The sequence below is a fragment of the Oncorhynchus mykiss genome, chromosome 9 (assembly GCF_013265735.2).
Source record: "Oncorhynchus mykiss isolate Arlee chromosome 9, USDA_OmykA_1.1, whole genome shotgun sequence".
Lineage (NCBI taxonomy): Eukaryota > Metazoa > Chordata > Actinopteri > Salmoniformes > Salmonidae > Oncorhynchus > Oncorhynchus mykiss.
In genome coordinates this window covers 40,618,706-40,638,664 of record NC_048573.1, presented here as the reverse complement: position 1 = coordinate 40,638,664, position 19,959 = coordinate 40,618,706, and the positions used below count along the sequence as shown (strand labels likewise).

Here is a 19,959-nt window from a genome sequence, read left to right as displayed (position 1 = left end):
GGTCGATCTGGGACTGCACATTAGAGGAGAGCCAGTGAGCAGTGGACCCAGTGAATAGAGAGCGAGAATGTGTGTGTGTGTGTGTGTGTGTGTTTGTGTGTGTGCACAAATGGACGTGTCTGTATACCTTAGAGCAGCACGTTCCATGTTAACCCCTGCCCACCGCCATCTCCATGGCAAGACATCCTATCAACATACACTGTAGTTATATAGTGTCTAAAATACTAGACCGGAACATTCTAATGGCAACAATGTGCTGTATTGTACAGTAGAAGGAAGCAGTGGATGTTCCCAGAACCATAAGGGACATATTTCAGATTTGTGACTCCACCCAAACCGCTCTTGATCTTTGTTTGTCATCTCAGAACACAGAACACTGAGTCATTATCCAAGAGCCAAGCCTTCCAGTTCCAGGCCTCTACTGTTCTGGAAGCACCTCGAATCCATTTGAACGAACATGGAGATCTCTGGCTCAGCAGGGAACCCAACCCAGAACCACTCACTCCCTTAGTTCTATTCCACAGACAAATCTCAGCTTTCTTTAGCATATTGAGCAGACGTAGTCCTCCGCTGGCTTTGTTTATCCTCACACGCTTTCCTCTGTTCTCCTCTCCTCATCCATCCATCCTCCTTCCTCTCCTCTCTCCACAGACCTCGTGGCCACCAACCGGTCCTCTATCTTCAGTGGGCATGACGGTCAGCTCTCTCTGACCGCTGTGTTTCTGGACGAGTACCATGACCGTCTGTTCCTGGGGGGCAAAGACGTCCTCTACTCCCTGAGACTGGACCACACCAACCCGGACTCCAAAGAGGTGAGTCTACATTCCCTGTGGGACTCCAGTACAACTCCATACACGCCCTACTTTACAACTTCAGGCAACAATCCTTACGTAAATAGTTGTTCCTAAACTCCCCCATTGGCCGTGCTTATCAAGGTTTATCAGAGCTCAGGCCCATCTGTAATGGGCCCGAGTTCCGTGGAGAGGAGTTAGTGTTGCTGTTTAAGTTGCTGACTGGGGATTGGGCTTACATTGGAAGCATGAAGATATACATCACACCAGGACTCCCAACACCACAGGCCTCTAAATCACCACTCTGCTCCCTTTTATCCAAGTCCAACTCTGGGATTCCTTACATATTCCCTGCAGAGATGAACACTTTCACAGTTTGAGTTAGTGGGACCTGCTGCTTGAGCAGTGTGTGTGTGTATGTGCACGTGTGTGTGTGTCCTCATTCGGCCTGTGATAAACAGCCTCCTGTGTCTGCCATCCATGTCCCAGTCTAGAGTTTACACTGGTCTCAATGCAGCTCTTCTTATCAGCACTCTGTGGTTTCCCAGCTGATACGAGAGAGAGAGAGAGAGAGATTAACCCTGGCCCCAGGTTTCTCCAGCTTCCTCCTCCACCTCACATATCATTCCCTCTAGATTTCATAAATCCCCCTGTATCTTGCCTTCACCCTGGTCCTCCATCATAGACTAAGCCCCCTGCTCCCCTCCCTCATCACCTCTGTATATCAGACTTAACCTGCTCTGTACCCGTTTACTGTTAGACTCCATTTATAAAGTCAACTCACTATTGGTAATGTATAAACTCTTACACTCAGTCTGGCTGGGTCCACTAGTATTTGACAAGGAGAAACAAACATGGACGAGTTGGGAAAATGAGGTGACAGAGAGCAGGTTGGCCCGTGAGCTGCCTCTAATAACCCCATACATCTCTGAGGGTAGGCAAGGTTAAAAAATGGTTGAGCGAGAGAAATGTCGATTGACACAAGCTTGCTGTTTCATTCAAGCGAATAGTCAATTCCATAGCCGATGATGGCCAATTCCATAACCCCTCTCTCAGCCTCTTTCCCGTGGCTCCAGCCACAGCCCACTGCCCACAGCCCACAGCCCAAAGCCCACTGCCCACCACCTCTTCTTAACAGCTCCAACAGCCACGTTGGCGTATCATAACCGGGAAATGTTTGAACTGTTTCAATGCAGTCTTAATGGTAATGAAAAAAAAACAGAATACCTATTAAACTCATGTAAATGTGCCACATACTTTACTCTCTTTGTGCTTTTGGCGTAAACAGAAATGATTGCAGCTCGATAATAGAGCTTTGCTTTCTTGAGGAGTGTTTGTGTATAAAGCGCAAACTTGTTTTATGCTGCGATGAATGTGGTTGATTCTTAAAGGCTCGTTCATTGGTTCCATTGCCTTTGGGTTACATGTTATTTAAGAGCCTGGGCTTGTATATATTCTAGGACTGTCTTGACTGCTGGGTGTGAACTGTTGTTATAAAGGTCGGGTGTAAACCTCTCTGAGTCTGTGGTAAGATGGGATAGTCAATGAGGTTGCCAGATGTGTTTCCACAGAGCCATAGGGCACCTGCCCTTGGGACATAGGCAGGATCAAGACCCTTACAGAAAAACCACATGAACTTCACATGTGATCACATGATCTTATGGGTTCGATAAAAAAAATGTTAACATTTTTGTAAAAGCAACATATGATAACATGAAACTACACGGGAAAACATTATCTCAAGGTGAAATAAACGTGGCAACATGGGGATGCAACGTTTTGTACCTGTCAAAAAAGCTCATTCGAAAATGCACATGTAAACTGCAAATGTCAGGTGTTTTTTTTTGTTGTAAGTATAACGCAGTGATCTGGGGGTTTTAAAGTAAGTGGTCCGCCGTTCAGCAAAAATAGATTTCATCAACAACAATATCACATACTGACTTTTCCAGTATGAGCCCACCTGGGATTGGAACCCACAACCTCTGGAGTTGGGGCATGCTGTTCTTTCTGCTGTGCCACAAAGTCTGTAGTGTCTCTTGACACGTTCATTACCTATAATAATAATAATCTCTGCACTTAGTAAAAGAGTGCCACCTGGACTTCTGATTAATAATCAGTTCATCAGACTATTGATTTCATTTAACTTATTTCAGTAATTTGAGAGGTTTTCTGTACAGTTGTCTAATGTTGGTGGGGCATAATTATTCTGTTTTAACAAGACTCTTTAGAATCAGTGGAAAGGACAATCCCTGGTTTTCAGATAACTTGGCAGAATGAATTAGAAACAGAAATAGACACACAAATGCTCCTGTTGACTGGGCCTCCTTCAGAGGTCTAAGAAACAAATGCACAGGATTGATCAGGAAGTCCAAATCAAATTACTGTTGAAATGCAGTCACAGAGAACCTAAACAACCTAAACAACTTGTTCAGGCCACTTGTCTGTTATTGATTATGGTGACTTGTTGTATAAGCATGCAGCCTCCTCCGTCTTACAGAGACTGGACTCTGTTTATCAAGCATCCTTGCGCTTTCTTGCAAATGCCCAAATCACTCACCCACCATTGCACATTGTACCAAATGGTAGGTTGGACCTCACTTTATAGGCACAGAGAGATACATTTGTATGTGTTCATCTCTGTAGTCTGCTAGGTGGTTGCTACTTAAAGTCCCCAGGACATTCACAGTATTAGGCAAGACTGCCTTCTCTTCTTGTGCACCAGAGGCATGGAATAATCTACAATTCATGCTCCATCTAGATGTGTTAGTGCCACTGAATGAATTTAACATATTGATGGGAGACTCTGTTACGGCGGAGTGTAAATGCTTTTTTAGGCTGGATCATGTTGTTGTATTGTTGTATGTTTTAATGATGTAACGTATTGATTGTTGCTGCCTTCTTGGCCAGGTCTCCCTTGAAAAAGAGACTCTGGGTCTCAATGGGCTTTTCCTGGTTGAATAAAGGTTATTTCTTATATTTTTTTTATGATGAATAAAATAAAAATGAGTGTATTTTGAACAAAGCTGAGATTTACTTTACTTAAGTCTAAAGTGTAGGAAAACAGGGTCAATATTTCACTGACACGGACATGGTGGCATAGCAGGACGTTTGGAATGATGTAAACTAAGAGGCTGTGAGTTCATAGTCCCAGGTGATGACGTCTTCCCATGTGAATCCAGGCAATTTGAGGAATGGTGCAGTGGTCAATATCAGATCGTCTGAATCCATTGGTCCAGACTATAAAAGGCCTGTTCTGGACAGGCTCGGTAAAAGTGTGATTTATACAAGAGACCCTAATCCTGTCCATAGCCGTCACGCTATAGCAAACTGAGTTACAGAAAAGAACTGTATCAGCCTCTGTCTTCTCTCTTAAAAGATGAATTGCCATCCGTGCACGTGCTAACGTACATAGGCGCGTGCATGTGCATGCATGTGAGCAAGGGCACAAAGCGCATGGACACCGATTGCGGCATGCAGGGGAGTCGTGCACGTCACAGAAAGTTACTGCTTGTCTGTGTATCCTGCACATGCCTCTTTCTGAAAAGCAGAGCACGTTTGTTAAGGAGACACACACAAGGGCTGTTGTTTCAGATTGCCATCTGTGAGTCAGTAATACATAACACAGTATCTGACGGTGCTAATGGCCAAAGAGGGGCGTTCCAAATGCAGGCTTAAATGAGCTGGAGTTTGATGATATAGAACGTACTGTACATTAACCCCAGGGCCTGTAAGACGACTCTGTGGTTACAGTCCCATATTAGACCCGCCCAAATCAACTAGTACTGATTAGCCAGTGGAGGACTGTAAGGGAAGCAAAGAGTTAATGAGATGGACTTGGTTTCCTATGTGTTCTAGTAAGTCTTAATTGTATGAACTAGGGGCCAATAATCATTCTCATGCTCTAATTTCCTGTTGTTATATTGCTGATTTAGGCTGTGTACAATCTTATGTCATTTATCATGTTCTCTCTCTTTCTCTCTCTCCCCACCTCTCCCTCTTTCTCTCTCCCCCCTCTCCCCTTCTCTCCCCTCCTCTCAATCTCTTTTTCTTCCCCTCTCTCTCTCTTTCTCACCCCCCAACTCTCTCTCGCTTTCTCTCTCTCTCTCTCTCTTGCTCTCTCTCTCTCTCTCTCTTTCTCTCTCTCTCCCCACCTCTCCCTCTTTCTCTTCCCCATCTCTCTCCGTAGATCTACTGGCCTCCGTTGCCTGGTAACAAAGATGACTGTGTCCAGAGAGGGAAGGATTCTCAGGTGAGTGACGGCTCAGTCAGACCCATCCAACTCTGAGGTGGCCTCTCTACTTCTTGTTTCCCCTAATGATGTCACGTCTGTGGTTTCCACCTGCCTAGCCTATCCACCCGCTCTATCAATCATCTAGAAATCAACGTTCTAGAGTCACCTTCCTGACTGTACTGTACATTCTACAACACCATCTGGATCATGTCCCCGGGAATCTAAACAGCGAATTGACGTCTACGGTCGGCTTGCTGTGTCAACACTCGCGTTTCCTAAATCCTACAAGCTACAACCATAGTTCCATGCTCCATCCCTCCATCCCACCATCCCACCATCTCTGGGCACAGTAATGTTGTTTAACAGCCCAGTGAATGAGATTTGAGAATCTTTCCCTAACGAAGTCGCTGCTTTGATCTGGTGAGCACAATAATAGCCCCGACTACGTGGCTGAGGTGTCCAGAGTCGGGATCCGGCACCATGGACACCAGTAATTCCATCTTTAATGAGCCATCAGAAGACGGCCCTTCACTCCCCAGTCCCCACACAAATGCTGTAAAGACACTTGCGGTTCCATTTTTAATAACCTCTGTCCCCTAAGTCTTGGCTAACGACTGAAAGTGAAACCGCCCTGGCATCTGGTCCGGGTTAGGTGGTTGGGCCTGTAAACAGGACTAATCGGTCTCTGTGGATGTGGATGGGGGTTGGAAGGGGGTTAAGACCCCCATCGGGCGTCAATGCTGGCCCTACAGGTAATTGTGGAGTTTGAAGTGGCAGGTGAGGAGAGGTATCCAATATCAGCAGTTATTACGCGTTTCCTCCGCCCGTCACGGTGAGAAATATCCCGCAGGGGCCGAGGTATGTGAGCCGGTGTCCATAGGGGAGAGGAGCAGTCGCTATGCGCTACCACGCAGGACCTTAAAGTTGGGCCTCCAGAAACTCAATCCTAACCTGTGCCAAGGGAGTCGGGGTGCGTATGTGTGTCAAAGCTCCGTTCCATTCCCCTGGAGAAGCACGCATGCGCCCCAGCAGCGCTCACCTACCACCAGACTCATTCAGTCCACCATTCCAGTGCACTTGGTTCTTGTCCTCTCCATCATTCTGTTAAATAGACAGAGGCCTGGACGTGTGGTGTTGGAGATAACGATAACTAACAAACTGCCCGCACGCGACAGTGTTCCGTACTATTGGCTTTCTTTTAGCTCCCCAAAAAAACGTAATACTTCCAGGTCAGCTGTAACATGAATACCATTGTAAAGCACAATGTCTCCGCTTTCCAGCAAAATCAATGGCGAGACCTTCATGCTGCCCCGTCTCTGCATGACTGAAGAAGGTCTTTTTAAAAATGGCGGGTGGGGATGCTAAAGCTACTGAGTGGTGGGGAAATGTCGTGTGTGTGGAAAAGGCTTTTTTCCAACTTATCACCTCTAAAATGGAAATAAAACAGTAGAAAGAGTTTCTATAATGTCTCGTTACATACCTCTTTGAAGGTTTGAATCAGGTTTTTAGGGCTGCGCTAAAGTTGTCTTCACCAGTAAGCCGCGGCTGTCATGAGTCATGGCGGCTCGCAGCTCTGGCTCGGAAAATGAACTATTGATTGGATTAACCATTGGTGAACTCGCGAGTAATTCACTTTACAGTCCCCATTACACTCGCCTTCGATCATTTCTTGTTTTTCGATCTGCGAGAGAAGCACTACCCCTGGTGGAAAGAGGCTGTATGGCACACAATGAGTTTCACGTTACGTCGTGGCGCCGGGGTTGGTCAGTTTTTTTCAACTTTTCTCCAATACTATTGGTCCATTACCATGCCAATCAACGCATGAATAGAAACGTGGTTTACGCCCTGGATCTTGATACCAACACAGTCGCTACAGTCCCATTCGTTTTCCTTGGAGCCTCGTTTGAATGCCGCGGTTTACGCAAAATGTCTTCGTTACCGTGGCATTGTTTCTCCGAGAGGTGGAGGGGCCCATGTGTCTAGCGTCACTCTCTGTGGACAGCAGAGGTCCGTGTGTTCTCCTGTGGAAACATGATAGCATTAGGGAGTGTGACCATGGTAATGACTTCTGGCCCATTGGACCCATGAGGCCACACGGAGTGTGTGTGTTTACGGGCCTTTTTGAGTGTGTGTACGCCATAGCTTCACCATTCACCCTGGGATGGATTAACAGTGACTGCATCGACAGGGCCGAGAGGTGGAGGTGACGGAGGTGTGTGTGTGTGTGTGTGTGTGTGTGTGTGTGTGTGTGTGTGTGTGTGTGTGTGTGTCTGCTGGGAGTGTGTGTACAGGGTCACATCTGTAACACTTCACACCTCAAGTTCCTCCCAACCGGAATACAACCCCTCCACCGCCACCACGGTGCCCTCTGAGACTAGGGGCTCCATGAGAAAGGCTCTCAGGTCTGTGTTGCTTACCCTCTGCGAGAGGGCGGTGGTCCCCTGTTTTGAGGGCTGTGCATAATATTCAGTGGACAGGCCCAGTTGTGTCTCTGTCTGTGGACTCAGAGGATGGTTATTGATCGGGCACACTCTCTGTCCCTCTTCTCTAACTGACAAAGGCTCAGACATGCACAGACACAAAACCCAGTGTCAGAAGTCAAGTTAGGGTGAAAAGTCAAGTCAGGGCGTGAATGGGTTTGATCGGTGGAAATGGCCTTGAGTGTGTTTTTGGCAGAGAGAAAGGCTTGGTTCACAATTACTGTGGACTGGTTAAGCCAATGGATACAGGGACATGTGAGTGTGTATGGAGCAGGTCATCTGCACAGCTGGCCACTAAAATGTGTGTGTTTGTCTGTGTTCTGAATGTCCTCCCTCCCTCCCTCCCTCCCTCCCTCCCTCCCTCCCTCCCTCCCTCCCTCCCTCCCTCCCTCCCTCAAGAGGTGTTGGACAGGGAGACCTCCCATTAAACAAAAACAGTGGAGCGAAGCAGACGCTGGCACTGACTGGACAGCTTGGCTGGTTTGAACAGCTAGCCTGTTGTGTAAAGCCGGGCTGTGATGTGTTCCTATTGTTGAACCCATTAACCGCTCTGCTACAGTGACCTCTCAATGGAGAACGCTGGCTAGGCTGCTAGGCTGGTGGTCGGAATCTGTCTTTGTCTCCTTCGTAATACCATTATATATAGCTCACAGCCTTATATACGGTGCCTAATTTGAGCATCCCAGCGGAACAGGATCCGGGCACCTCTCAGTTTTGGACTGTTTCATTCTTTGCCTACCTCTGGTGACATGGGGGGGAAAGGTCATCTTTTGCTGTGTAAACATGTAAATAAAAGCGATCAGAGTTCATTCGAGTTGCCTACTCGGCAATTCTCCAGTACCCTCACAGAAACGTAGCTTGTGTGAAAATTGATATTTTCAGCCCATGCCTGATATTCTAAGAATTGATTCGGGTTGGGCCGGCCCGGGTTTATGGTTTGCGCAAACACTGTAGCCTAGAGACCAACGCGTGGCCGTGGCCGTGGTGAGAGAGAGAAGAGCCTCTATCTCTCACACGACTAGAATGCCATTCACTTTCTATGATCTCTCTCTCTCTCTCTCTCCCTCTCTGCTCTGATAGACCTCAGCCTGCAGCTCTCACCTCTCCAGAGTTGCACTTCATCATTTATTTCCTTATACTATCACAGCTGTGTTGGAGTGGTGCTGGAGGTGCCGCAGCACCACTGATCAATTGAACTGCTTTTGCCAATAGTTCTAGAATTACTGCTGTCTGTTCAGAAAGAAATGAAATCATTCAGAATACTACACCAAGATTAGGCCTACAGTTTAGCCACGGAGGATCAATAGCCATATTTTTTTTTTATATAGCCTAACTGTGGATTGTGTGTAGCCCAGTCAAGGCATAGCCTAGTCGGAAAACAAAACTGTCAGCAAACAGAACCCAGCCAGAACAGGCCTTTCGCAAGATTTCAAATCAAATCGTGGAAAACAAATGTCTCTCGCTGAAAAGAGAGGACTCTAATCTGTCTGTAGGCTACCAAAATATTTGATACAATTCCAAATAGGCCTATTGAGCAAGCAGCACTGTTTTACAAGGTAAAACAAGCGAGAGATAGGCTTATGGTATGAGTGCATCACCGGTGAGTGAGCTGCGAGTCATTGGGTGAGTCAGTGAAACTGGCAAGCTTGTTTAGACTGTTATTTCCTCTTCCTGTTGTACAGTATGTGTTTCTCCGGACTCCTAGACTATTGACGGATTCAAGACGAGGTCATTTTTATTGATCTCAGTTTGTCAGTGGAAAAGTAGCCTGTCTTTTATATCATTGTTGTGCGGTATTAAAAAAATACTCTGCTAAAGTCTCCAGCCGTGAAATTATGTAGAATTGCATGAAATGGGTTTATATGGTTCCCACTTCTGCTAGAGTCTCTACTTTATGGCTCTATGCCGTTATGCAAATGTGAGGCTATGCATGCAATGCTTCCCTATGAAGGTGATTTTGCATGCGTTCCGGTACCTAAGAGTGCCCCAGGTCACCTCCCTCTCACAGTTGACTTTCTCTTCCGGAACCTCCCGAATTAATAAATTAAGCACTGCTTATACAGTATGTGTTTGTGGCTTGGAGCTGTAGGATGTGCACACTACTACCTTCCATTGACTGTGGGGGGATGGAGGATGAGGATGGGAGTTAGAGGCGTGTGTGTGTGTGTGTGTGTGTGTGTGTGTGTGTGTGTGTGAGGGTATTTTATTAACTGGCTAATGGAGGGGAACTGGCTGTCTAATGGTGCTGTGTGACCCCGCTAGTTGACCCCTGACTAACACCTAAAGTGTTTGCTTTATGATGGCCTTCCTCACAGGTCGCAACCCCATGACCCCTAATTTCATTAACCCTCCCCAGCAGACACATATGTCCCATTTTTGTATTTTATTTTTATTGAACCTTTATTTAACTAGGCAAGTCAGTTAAGAACATACTCTTGTTTACAATGACGGCCTACCAAAAGGCAAAAGGCCTCCTGCGGGGACGGGGGCTGGGATAAAATACAGAAAAAAAAATATATAGGGCATAAGACAATAACATAGCATGGCAGCAAAACATGACAACACAGCATGGTAGCAACACAACATGACAGCAACATGGTAGCATCACAACATGGCAGCAGCACAACATGGTAGCAGCACAAAACATGGTACAAACATTATTGGGCACAGACAACAGCACAAAGGGCAAGAAGGTAGAGACAACAATACATCACACAAAGCAGCCACAACTGTCAGTAAGAGTGTCCATGATTGAGTCTTTGAATGAAGAGATTTAGAAAAAACTGTCCAGTTTGAGTGTTTGTCGCAGCTCGTTCCAGTCGCTAGCTGCAGCGAACTGAAAAGTGGAGCGACCAGGGATGTGTGTGCTTTGGGGACTTTTAACAGAATGTGACTGGAGGATGAGGGCAGCAGTAGATATCTCAGATAAGGGGGGAGTGAGGCCTAAGAGGGTTTTATAAATAAGCATTAACCAGTGGGACGGGTATACAGAGGTGACCAGTTTACAGAGGAGTATAGAGTGCAGTGATCTATAAGGAGCATTGGTGGCAAATCTGATGGCTGAATGGTAAAGAACATCTAGCCGCTCAAGAGCACCCTTACCTGCCGATTTATAAATTACGTCTCTGTAATCTAGCATGGGTAGGATGGTCATCTGAATCAGGGTTAGTTTGGCAGCTGGGGTGAAAGAGGAGCGATTTGGATAGAGGAAACCAAGTCTAGATTTAACCTTAGCCTGCATCTTTGATATGTGCTGAGAGAGGGGCAGTATACCTTCTAGCCATACTCCCAAGTACTTGTATGCGGTGACTACCTCAAGCTCTAAACCCTCAGAGGTAGTAATGACACCTGTGGGGAGAGAGGCATTCTTCTTACCAAACCACATGACCTTTGTTTTGGAGGTGTACAGAACAAGGTTAAGGGCAGAGAAAGCTTGTTGGACACTAAGAAAGCTTTGTTGTTAAACACAAAATCCGGGGAGGGGCCAGCTGAGAATAAGACTGTATCGTCTGTATATAAATGGATGAGAGAGCTTCCTACTGCCTGAGCTATGTTGTTGATGTAATTTAGAAGAGCGTGGAGCCTAGGATCGAGCCTTGGGGTACTCCCTTGGTGACAGGCAGTGGTTGAGACAGCAGATTTTATGACTTTATACAGTGCACTCTTTGAGAGAGGTAGTTAGCAAACCAGGCCAAAGACCCCTCAGAGACACCAATACTCCTTAGCCGACCCACGAGAATGGAATGGTCTATCAAAAGCTTTGGCCAAGTCAATAAAAATAGCAGCACAACATTGCTTAGAATCAAGGGCAATGGTGATACCCTTGAGGACCTTTAAGATTGCAGTGACACATCCATAACCTGGGTGGAAACCAGATTGCATACCAGAGAGAATACTATAGACATCAAGAAAGCCAGTCAGTTGATTATTGACAAGTTTTTCCAACACTTTTGATAAACAGGGCAAAATAAAAATTGGCCTATAACAGTTAGGATCAGCTTGATCTCCCTCTTTAAATAAAGGATGCACCGTGGTTGCCTTCCAAGAAATGGAAACCTCCCCAGAGAGGAGAGACAGGTTAAAAAGGTCAGAAATAGGTTTGGCGATGATATTGGAAGCAACCTTAAAGAAGAAAGTGTCTAAACCATCTGACCCAGATGTTTTTTGGGGGTAAAATTTAAGGAGCTTCTTTAGCACCTCGGCCTCACCTCGAACTCGCTTGCAGGGAGAAACTTTGTAGCGGGGCAGGGGGAAAAGAGGGAGGAGCATCGGGGCTAGTCGCATTAGAAGGGGTGGGAGATAAAGAAATGTTGGACGGGCAAGGAGGCATGGCTGAGTCAAATAGGAATCCTGACTTAATGAAGTGGTGATTAAAGAACTCAGCCATGTGCTCCTGGTCAGTAACAACCATATCACCAACATTAAGGGACATGGGCAGCTGTGAGGAGGAGGTTTGTCTTTAACCGTTTTGCAGAACTTCTTGGGGTTAGACCCACATAAAGAAAACTGCTCCTTAAAGTAACTAACTTTGGCCTTCCGGATAGCCTGAGTGCACTTATTTCTCATTTGCCTGAACAGGAGCCAGTCAGCCTGAGTATGCGTGTGCCGAGCCTTTCGCCAAACGGAATTCTTGAGGTGGAGTAACTCTCCAATATCACGGTCGGACCAGGGGCTGAACCCGTTTTTAATTCTCATTTTTCTTTATGGGGACGTGTTTGTTAACAATACAACTAAAAATATCAAAAAAGAAGGACCAAGCGTCTTCAACAGAGGGGATCAAGCTGATTCTATACCAATTTACAGAGGTCAGGTCATGGAAGGAAGGCGTGCTCAAGTTTTTTATCAAGTGTCTATGACAAATCATGACAGGTCGTTTCACTGAACAGCCATTACGAACACAGACTGTAAAACAGTGTTCACTAAGGTCATTACAGAAAACACCAGACTGATACCTATCAGGATTATTTGTGAGGATTACATCAAGGAGAGTAGCCTTTTCTGGGTGTTTGGAGTCATACCTTGTGGGATTGGTAATAATCTGAGAAAGATTTAGGAAGTCCCATTGCTTTAGGACTTGGTCAGGTGGTTTAAGCATGTCCCAGTTTACGTCACCTAGCAGGACAAATTCAGACTTAGTTTAAGGGGCCTTAGGGCAGGTAGGGTGCAGGCCGGTGCGGCTGGAAGACGATAACACCCAGCAACAGTCAACTAAGAGCTATTTGAAAGTTTAATGCTTTAAACCAGCAAATCAAAATGTTTAGGGACAGACTTGGTGGAGACAACCGAGTACTGAAGTTGTTCCTTGGTAAAGATTGCCACTCCACCACCTTTGGAAGATCTGTTTTGCCGAAAAAGGTTATAACCAGAAAAGTTAACATCGGTGTTCAAAACACTCTTCCTTAACCACGGCTCACTAATGACCAAAACATCTGGATTGGAGCTATGAATCCCCCATAGCCCCTCCCACAGCAGGAAGTAACCAGCTAATCACAAAACAGGGACAGCAGTGCTGTGGGTTTGGGAGAATTGTTAGTCCAAGTGGGTGGGAGATAGATTTTAACTTTTGAATCATTGTTGGATACTTTTGAAGAACTTTGTGAGACTCATGCATGAGGGAGCTGGAAATTCAGCTTGGTGCCATTTGGCAAAGTGCTCTGGCATTATCCAGCACTGCCACAGAAAATATTCTACTATGTTCATTAAAATGTATTTTGTATTTAACCTTTATTTAACTAGGCAAGTCAGTTAAGAACAAATTCTTATTTACAATGACTGCCTACACAGGCCAAACCCGGATGACGCTGGGCCTATTGTGCACCGCCCTATGGGACTCCTAATCACAGCCGGTTGTGATACAGCCTGGATTCGAACCAAGGTGTCTGTAGTGATGCCTCTAGCACTGAGCTGCAGTGCCTTAGACCGCTGCACCACTCGGGGTACAGCCTTACTGACATGGGTACAATCGTGGAAGTGACTTATTTATCTACAAACCAGTAAGCAACTGTCAACCCAGTGCTCTGATTCCCAAGACAAATTCCCAAGACCGACACTGTGGATCGCTCCAGGCTTAGAGTATGTCTGAGCTTACTGGCATCAAAAACTACTGCTGGGCTACAGCGCCCAAAGGCATGTTTTTTTCAACTCAACTTTAGGAGTCGAGCACGTCTGATTGTGCGCACGTCTAAGCTGGTATCTCAGGGCCTGTGTGGGAATCTGGTGTAGCCGTGGTTACCGTCGTGTGTGTCCGTCTCAGTTATCAATGTTCACATCCCTTGAGTTGTCATCTGGCCCTCTTCTTTATGAGGCTCCAGCTGTGTGGACCACGGAGACTTGGACGGACTGAGGCATCGTGCTGTTTCCAAAACAGCTTTGAAATGCCTCTGTGTGTGTGTGTGTGTGTGTGTGTGTGTGTGTCTCTCTGTGCACGCCTGTGTGTGTGTGTGTTCCTGTCCTTAACTACATATGAGGACACCGAGGTCCGGACCAATACGTACATATATATTTTTTTAGATGTAGGGACTCAGTTGGGGTCTCAACTTACTGTTGATACAATAATAACACGAGGTAATACGACAAGGTGCCATTTCAAAACGTATGTTTGTGCATCGGCAATTTTCCTCTTGTGATATGCCACTCACTGACAGTCAGTCAATTAGCCCGTGTCAGTAAAACATTTTTAGATTGGTAGATTAGTCTAGTCAGCTATCTACACTTGTAGTTATCATGGACAAATCCCTCTGTACATATTCAATTCTAGGTTTTAGTCACGGTGCTGAGTTAATATGAGTTCATGTGTAGCGGCTAATTGTATAGCTAATAGGCTATTTGTTTGTAGATCGACTGAGGTGAATGGAGCTACAGCAACCAATGTGATAATGGCTGGGGACATTTTTGCTCGTTTTTCCTGTTCTCTAAATAGCGTTTTAGAGTTTTCCAGACCTCACTAAAACTCAGACCCTGGTTACGGCTCTGTGAGTGTATTTCCATCAGCGATGGTCTTTATTTCCTGTCAGTGTTAACAGCGGAGACTGCTTTCCAGTCACCGCATGCTGTTTACACTGAAAACAGCTCTTCAAAGATGGCTCCCTCCCTCAGTATAAACATCTTAATCCCGATGGTATTACCCTACCACCCTGCCTGTCTGTTACACACTCAATATTATGTGCTAATAATTGTCTAACTCATTATTAAACAATATACAGTTATAATAGTAGCCAAATGGGAATGCGTTCACCCAATGGAGAACACGCTGAATGTGTGTAGTGTTGTTTATGTGGAATACACCAGACGCGCGAACACAGCACCCATCTTGTTGGAGTTGGAGAAGCCTCTCTGTAATGAGCAATAGAACCCATATCTCTGGAAATGATTTGGCTCCTGTCTCTGAGATGGCGTGTTCCAATCCTTATGTGGCTCTTCTCAAGTACTTCAGGAAGCAATCACAGCAGGCTTGACTGGCCGGCAGTCTTCGAGAGAAACGCACACACACACACGCACGCACGCGCACACACGCGCGCACACACTCTGTGGCTTAGCGGACGAGTTTGACCCTGTTACCCTAGGGCAGTGACACTCTTGGCTGGTTTCCTGTTCGTCACCGTGACACCACTCCTCAGCTCCTATTGCGATTCGGCAAGAACAGGATACAGCTGTGCCCTACTCTTCCTGTGGGGCTCTATAATTCTCTCTTTCTCTCTCGCATCCCTCTTTCTCTCGTCCTCTCGTCCCTCTCGCACTCTCGCACTCTCCCTCCAGATCTCTAGTTTCCTCTGTCTCTCTCTACAATCCCTCTCTTATTCTCACTCTCTTTTCTCTTCTCTCTCGCATCCCTCTTTCTCTCGTCCCTCTCGCACTCTCGCACTCTCTCTCCAGATCTCCAGTTTCCTCTCTCTCTCTACAATCCCTCTCTTATTCTCACTCTCTTTTCTCTTCTCTCTCCCCTCTCCTCCTCCTCCTCTCTCTCTTCTCTCTCTTTTCGCTGATCTCTCCCTGTGGCTCTGTCTTTGGGTGTGGGAAAGATCTGAAAAGCCCAGTGTTTGTTGAAGTTTATTGTATTTCACCTTTTCAACTCTTGTTCACGGCCCTTATTGCTAATATGTGGAATCAATGGTCTTTGTTAAAATAAAAATGGGTTGTACTATGCAAACCCCTCAAGTAAAATTGTCCGAAATTGGATGACAGTTTGTTGTACTATGTATTTTGATTTATTTCATCTGTGTGTGTGTGTGTGTGTGTGTGTTCACAGACGGAGTGTGGCAACTTTGTGCGCCTGCTGCAGCCCTATAACCGCACCCACCTGCTGGCCTGTGGTACGGGTGCCTTCCAGCCCATGTGTGCCTACGTGTACGTGGGCCACCGTGGAGAGGTAAGACCACACTGCATAACACACACACGCACACACAAACACACACACATGCACAAACACACATGCACGCACACACACACACACACACACAGGCTTTGATGGATGAGTTGACTGGGTATCAGTCACCCTGGTTTTGCGCTGCATACTCTCTCCTTCAGCGGCCAGTATTCAGATGAGGCTGTCTGGTCTGTGTTAGCAAACTCTGACCTTATGCTGATGTGACTCCCATTGACTCCCATTAACTTGGCTGCTTCTTCCTACTCACCGTCTTGTAGACCTGGCATATTGTGCCCGTGGCAGCGCCAACTACTCTGTCCGTTTCTCCATAAATTTGACAGCATTTAATACCTTATACTGTCTAATTGTGCCCAGTCTATGAACACAGTGGTGTCTTTATCACGGTCTCTTTCCCTCTCTCTCTCTCTCTCTCTCTCTCTCTCTCTCTCTCTCCCTCTCTCTCTCTCTGTCTAACTCTCTCTCAGTCTAACTCTCTCTCTCTCTCTCTGTTTAACTCTCTCTCTCTCTCTCTCTCTGTCTAACTCTCTCTCTCTCTCTCTGTCTAACTCTCTCTCTCACTCACTCACTCTCTCTCTCTCTCTCACTCTCTCCCTCTCACTCTCTCTCTCTCTGTCTAACTCTGTCTGTCTGTCTCTTTCTCTCTCTCTGTCTAACTCTCTCTCTCTCTCTCTCTGTCTAACTCTCTCTCAGTTAACTCTCTCTCTCACTCTCTCTCTCTCACTCCCTCTTTCTGTCTAACTCTCTCTCAGTTAACTCTCTCTCTCTCTCTCTCTCTCTGTCTAACTCTGTCTGTCTGTCGCTCTCTCTCTCTCTCTGTCTAACTCTCTCTCTCTCTCTCTCTCTCTAACTCTCTCTCTCTCTCTGTCTAACTCTCTCTCTCACTCACTCACTCTCTCTCTCTCACTCTCTCTCTCTCACTCCCTCTTTCTGTCTAACTCTCTCTCAGTTAACTCTCTCTCTCTCTCTCTGTCTAACTCTCTCAGTTAACTATCTCTCTCTCACTCTCTCTCTCTCACTCCCTCTCTCTGTCTAACTCTCTCTCTCTCTCACTCTCTCTCTCTCTCACTCTCTCTCTCTCACTCTCTCTCTTTCTGTCTAACTCTATCTGTCTGTCTTTCTCTCTCTCTCTCTCTCTCTCTGTCTAACTCTCTCTCAATTCAATTCAATTCAAGGGCTTTATTGGCATGGGAAACATGTGTTAACATTGCCAAAGCAAGTGAGGTAGACAACATACAAAGTGAAAATATAAAAAGAAAAACAACAAAAATTAACAGTAAACATTACACATACAGAGGTTTCAAAACAGTAAAGACATTACAAATGTCATGTTATATATATATATATATATATATATATATATACAGTGTTTTAACAATGTACAAATGGTTAAAGGACACAAGATAAAATAAATAAGCATAAATATGGGTTGTATTTACAATGGTGTGTGTTCTTCACTGGTTGCCCTTTTCTCGTGGCAACAGGTCACAAATCTTGCTGCTGTGATGGCACACTGTGGAATTTCACCCAGTAGATATGGGAGTTTTTCAAATTTGGATTTGTTTTCGAATTCTTTGTGGATCTGTGTAATCTGAGGGAAATATGTCTCTCTAATATGGTCATACATTGGGCAGGAGGTTAGGAAGTGCAGCTCAGTTTCCACCTCATTTTGTGGGCAGTGAGCACATAGCCTGTCTTCTCTTGAGAGCCATGTCTGCCTACGGCGGCCTTTCTCAATAGCAAGGCTATGCTCACTGAGTCTGTACATAGTCAAAGCTTTCCTTAATTTTGGGTCAGTCACAGTGGTCAGGTATTCTGCCGCTGTGTACTCTCTGTTTAGGGCCAAATAGCATTCTAGTTTGCTCTGTTTTTTTGTTAATTCTTTCCAATGTGTCAAGTAATTATCTTTTTGTTTTCTCATGATTTGGTTGGGTCTAATTGTGCTGTTGTCCTGGGGCTCTGTAGGGTGTGTCTCTCTCTCTCTCTCTCTCTCTGTCTAACTCTGTCTGTCTGTCTGTCTCTCTCTCTCTCTCTCTCTCTCTCTATCTAACTCTCTCTCTCTCTGTCTAACTCTCTCTCTCTCTCACTCACTCTCTCTCTCTCACTCTCTCCCTCTCACTCTCTCTCTCTCTGTCTAACTCTGTCTGTCTGTCTCTCTCTCTCTGTCTGTCTCTCTCTCTCTCTCTGTCTAACTCTCTCTCTCTCTGTCTAACTCTCTCTCTCTCTGTCTAACTCTCTCTCTCTCTCTCTCTCTCTGTCTAACTCTCTCTCTCTCTCTCTCTCTCTCTCTCTCTCTCTCAGTCTAACTCTTTATCTCTATCTCTCTATCTCGGCGTCATCTCAGTCTCTCTCCCTCCCTTACACAGAAAGAGACTGCAGGATGTAGCCCTCAGCAACGTTCAGTACTCTGGCTCCAGGCTCAGGGCTCCAAGCTGTGGACTCAGGGGCCCAGGGTTGTGCTCCAGAATGCAGCTGCCCTGCGGGGCCCCTGCCGCCCTGGTGTGAGGCCCTGTGTAAAGGGCCTGTATGTGGTGAAAGGACCCATTTAAAGCAGGACGCTAGCTAGATCTCCCTCCACAGGGCCCACAGAGCTGCAGACAGTGCCTGTGTACCTCACCCAGCAGGAGGGGGTCAGACTGGTCGTGGAGGGTTGGTGAGGGGGCCAGCTATTGAAGTTGGGGGAAGGAGGTTGTGACACCAACAATGTGTGATATGAGGCAAGGAGGGTATAGCTATAGGCAGGGATTGGAAGAGTGGTCTCTGTGGTGGTCATATTCAGGGTGTGTGTGTGTGTTGGCTATGTTGGTAGTTAGGGTGGGGGCCGCTGGGTTAATAGTAGGGAGGGTTTTGTGTTCTGCCATGTTGGCCCCCTCTCCACATTCATCATCCTCGTTGCGGTTTAGGTCTTTTGGTTTATGACACTCCATAAAAAATTATCTAGGTCTTAGTTACTGCCTCTGACAAGTTCACAATGACACTGGGAACAATACACAATATATCTACTCGGTTAATGCCAAGTCTTTCTGAATAGGGGCTAATGACTGTTTTGTCAAGTTTACTCTACAGTGGCCTGGAAATATGATGACTTTGCTAAAGTAGACAAATAATTAGGAGAGAGCAACTCTGCCATCGCTATTACTTTAGAGAGATTGCAATGTTGCCATGAAAATAAAAATAAAAAAATGAACATTTTGGTCAGAAATATCTAGCAATGCTAACGTTAGCTAGAAAAGTTGGTCAGAAATAGCTAGCAATGCTAACGTTAGCTAGCAAATTCCGTCAGAAATAGAGAGCAATGAAATGTCGTCATGTTTCCAAGCCACAGTAATGCACTTTAGATTAAATCTCCGTCAGAACCCATTGAGCCTGCATTGAGTACAACATCAGTCCTAAAATGAACATTCAAAACAATATTATGACGAAAAACATGCAACACATGAATAGTGTGTTACGGTGTGAATTGATTGCGGGTCATGTTTTATATATATATATATATATATATATATATATATATATATGTGTGTGTTTAGGAGTAAGACCGCCCCTTGTCTCTAGTCTGAGTCATATTGAGGGGAGACAGAAAGCAGCTGACCACAGGCCTATCCTGGGGAGGACTGGAACAGAGATGAAACACCCTGGGGGCCAAAGGTCATCCCACCCACGGCCTGACCTTGAAGGTTCACGACCAACCTTCTCAGAAGCGAGGGAAGGCAAACAGACGAGTGTGTTCCTAAATGAGTTAGTGACTGGTTAAATAAATGGAGGGTTCCCCGTGACTCTGCCCGCCGTAGGGTGGCATGGACTCCCAGGGTGCCGTGTAGGCTTGGTGCTAGTGACACACACACACACACGCTGGAGCTAGGAAAATAAAGCCCATTGGAGGAATGACAACATCCAGAGGTTCCAGCCTCTTACACACACACACACAACACACACACACACACACACACACACACACACACACACACACACACAGAGATAGGGCACGGTCACCGTCAGAGTCTCAACCAGGGCTCATCTTGCTCTCTTTCGTTCTATCTGTATTCCCCTCTTTACCTTCCATTTTTCTCTTTCTAT

The 19,959-nt window shown here is 45.9% G+C and overlaps 1 protein-coding gene across 1 annotated transcript in view; it reads left to right on the top strand.

Annotated features, from left to right (window-relative positions):
- Nucleotides 1-19,959, top strand: part of LOC110531175 (semaphorin-3G) — a 65,927-nt gene that overhangs the window by 20,775 nt on the left and 25,193 nt on the right. Inside the window, exons 2-4 of the mRNA XM_036987988.1 lie at nt 652-812; nt 4,978-5,040; nt 15,748-15,867. Of these exons, the coding sequence (XP_036843883.1) occupies nt 652-812; nt 4,978-5,040; nt 15,748-15,867 (344 nt within the window). The remainder of the gene's footprint in view (nt 1-651; nt 813-4,977; nt 5,041-15,747; nt 15,868-19,959) is intronic.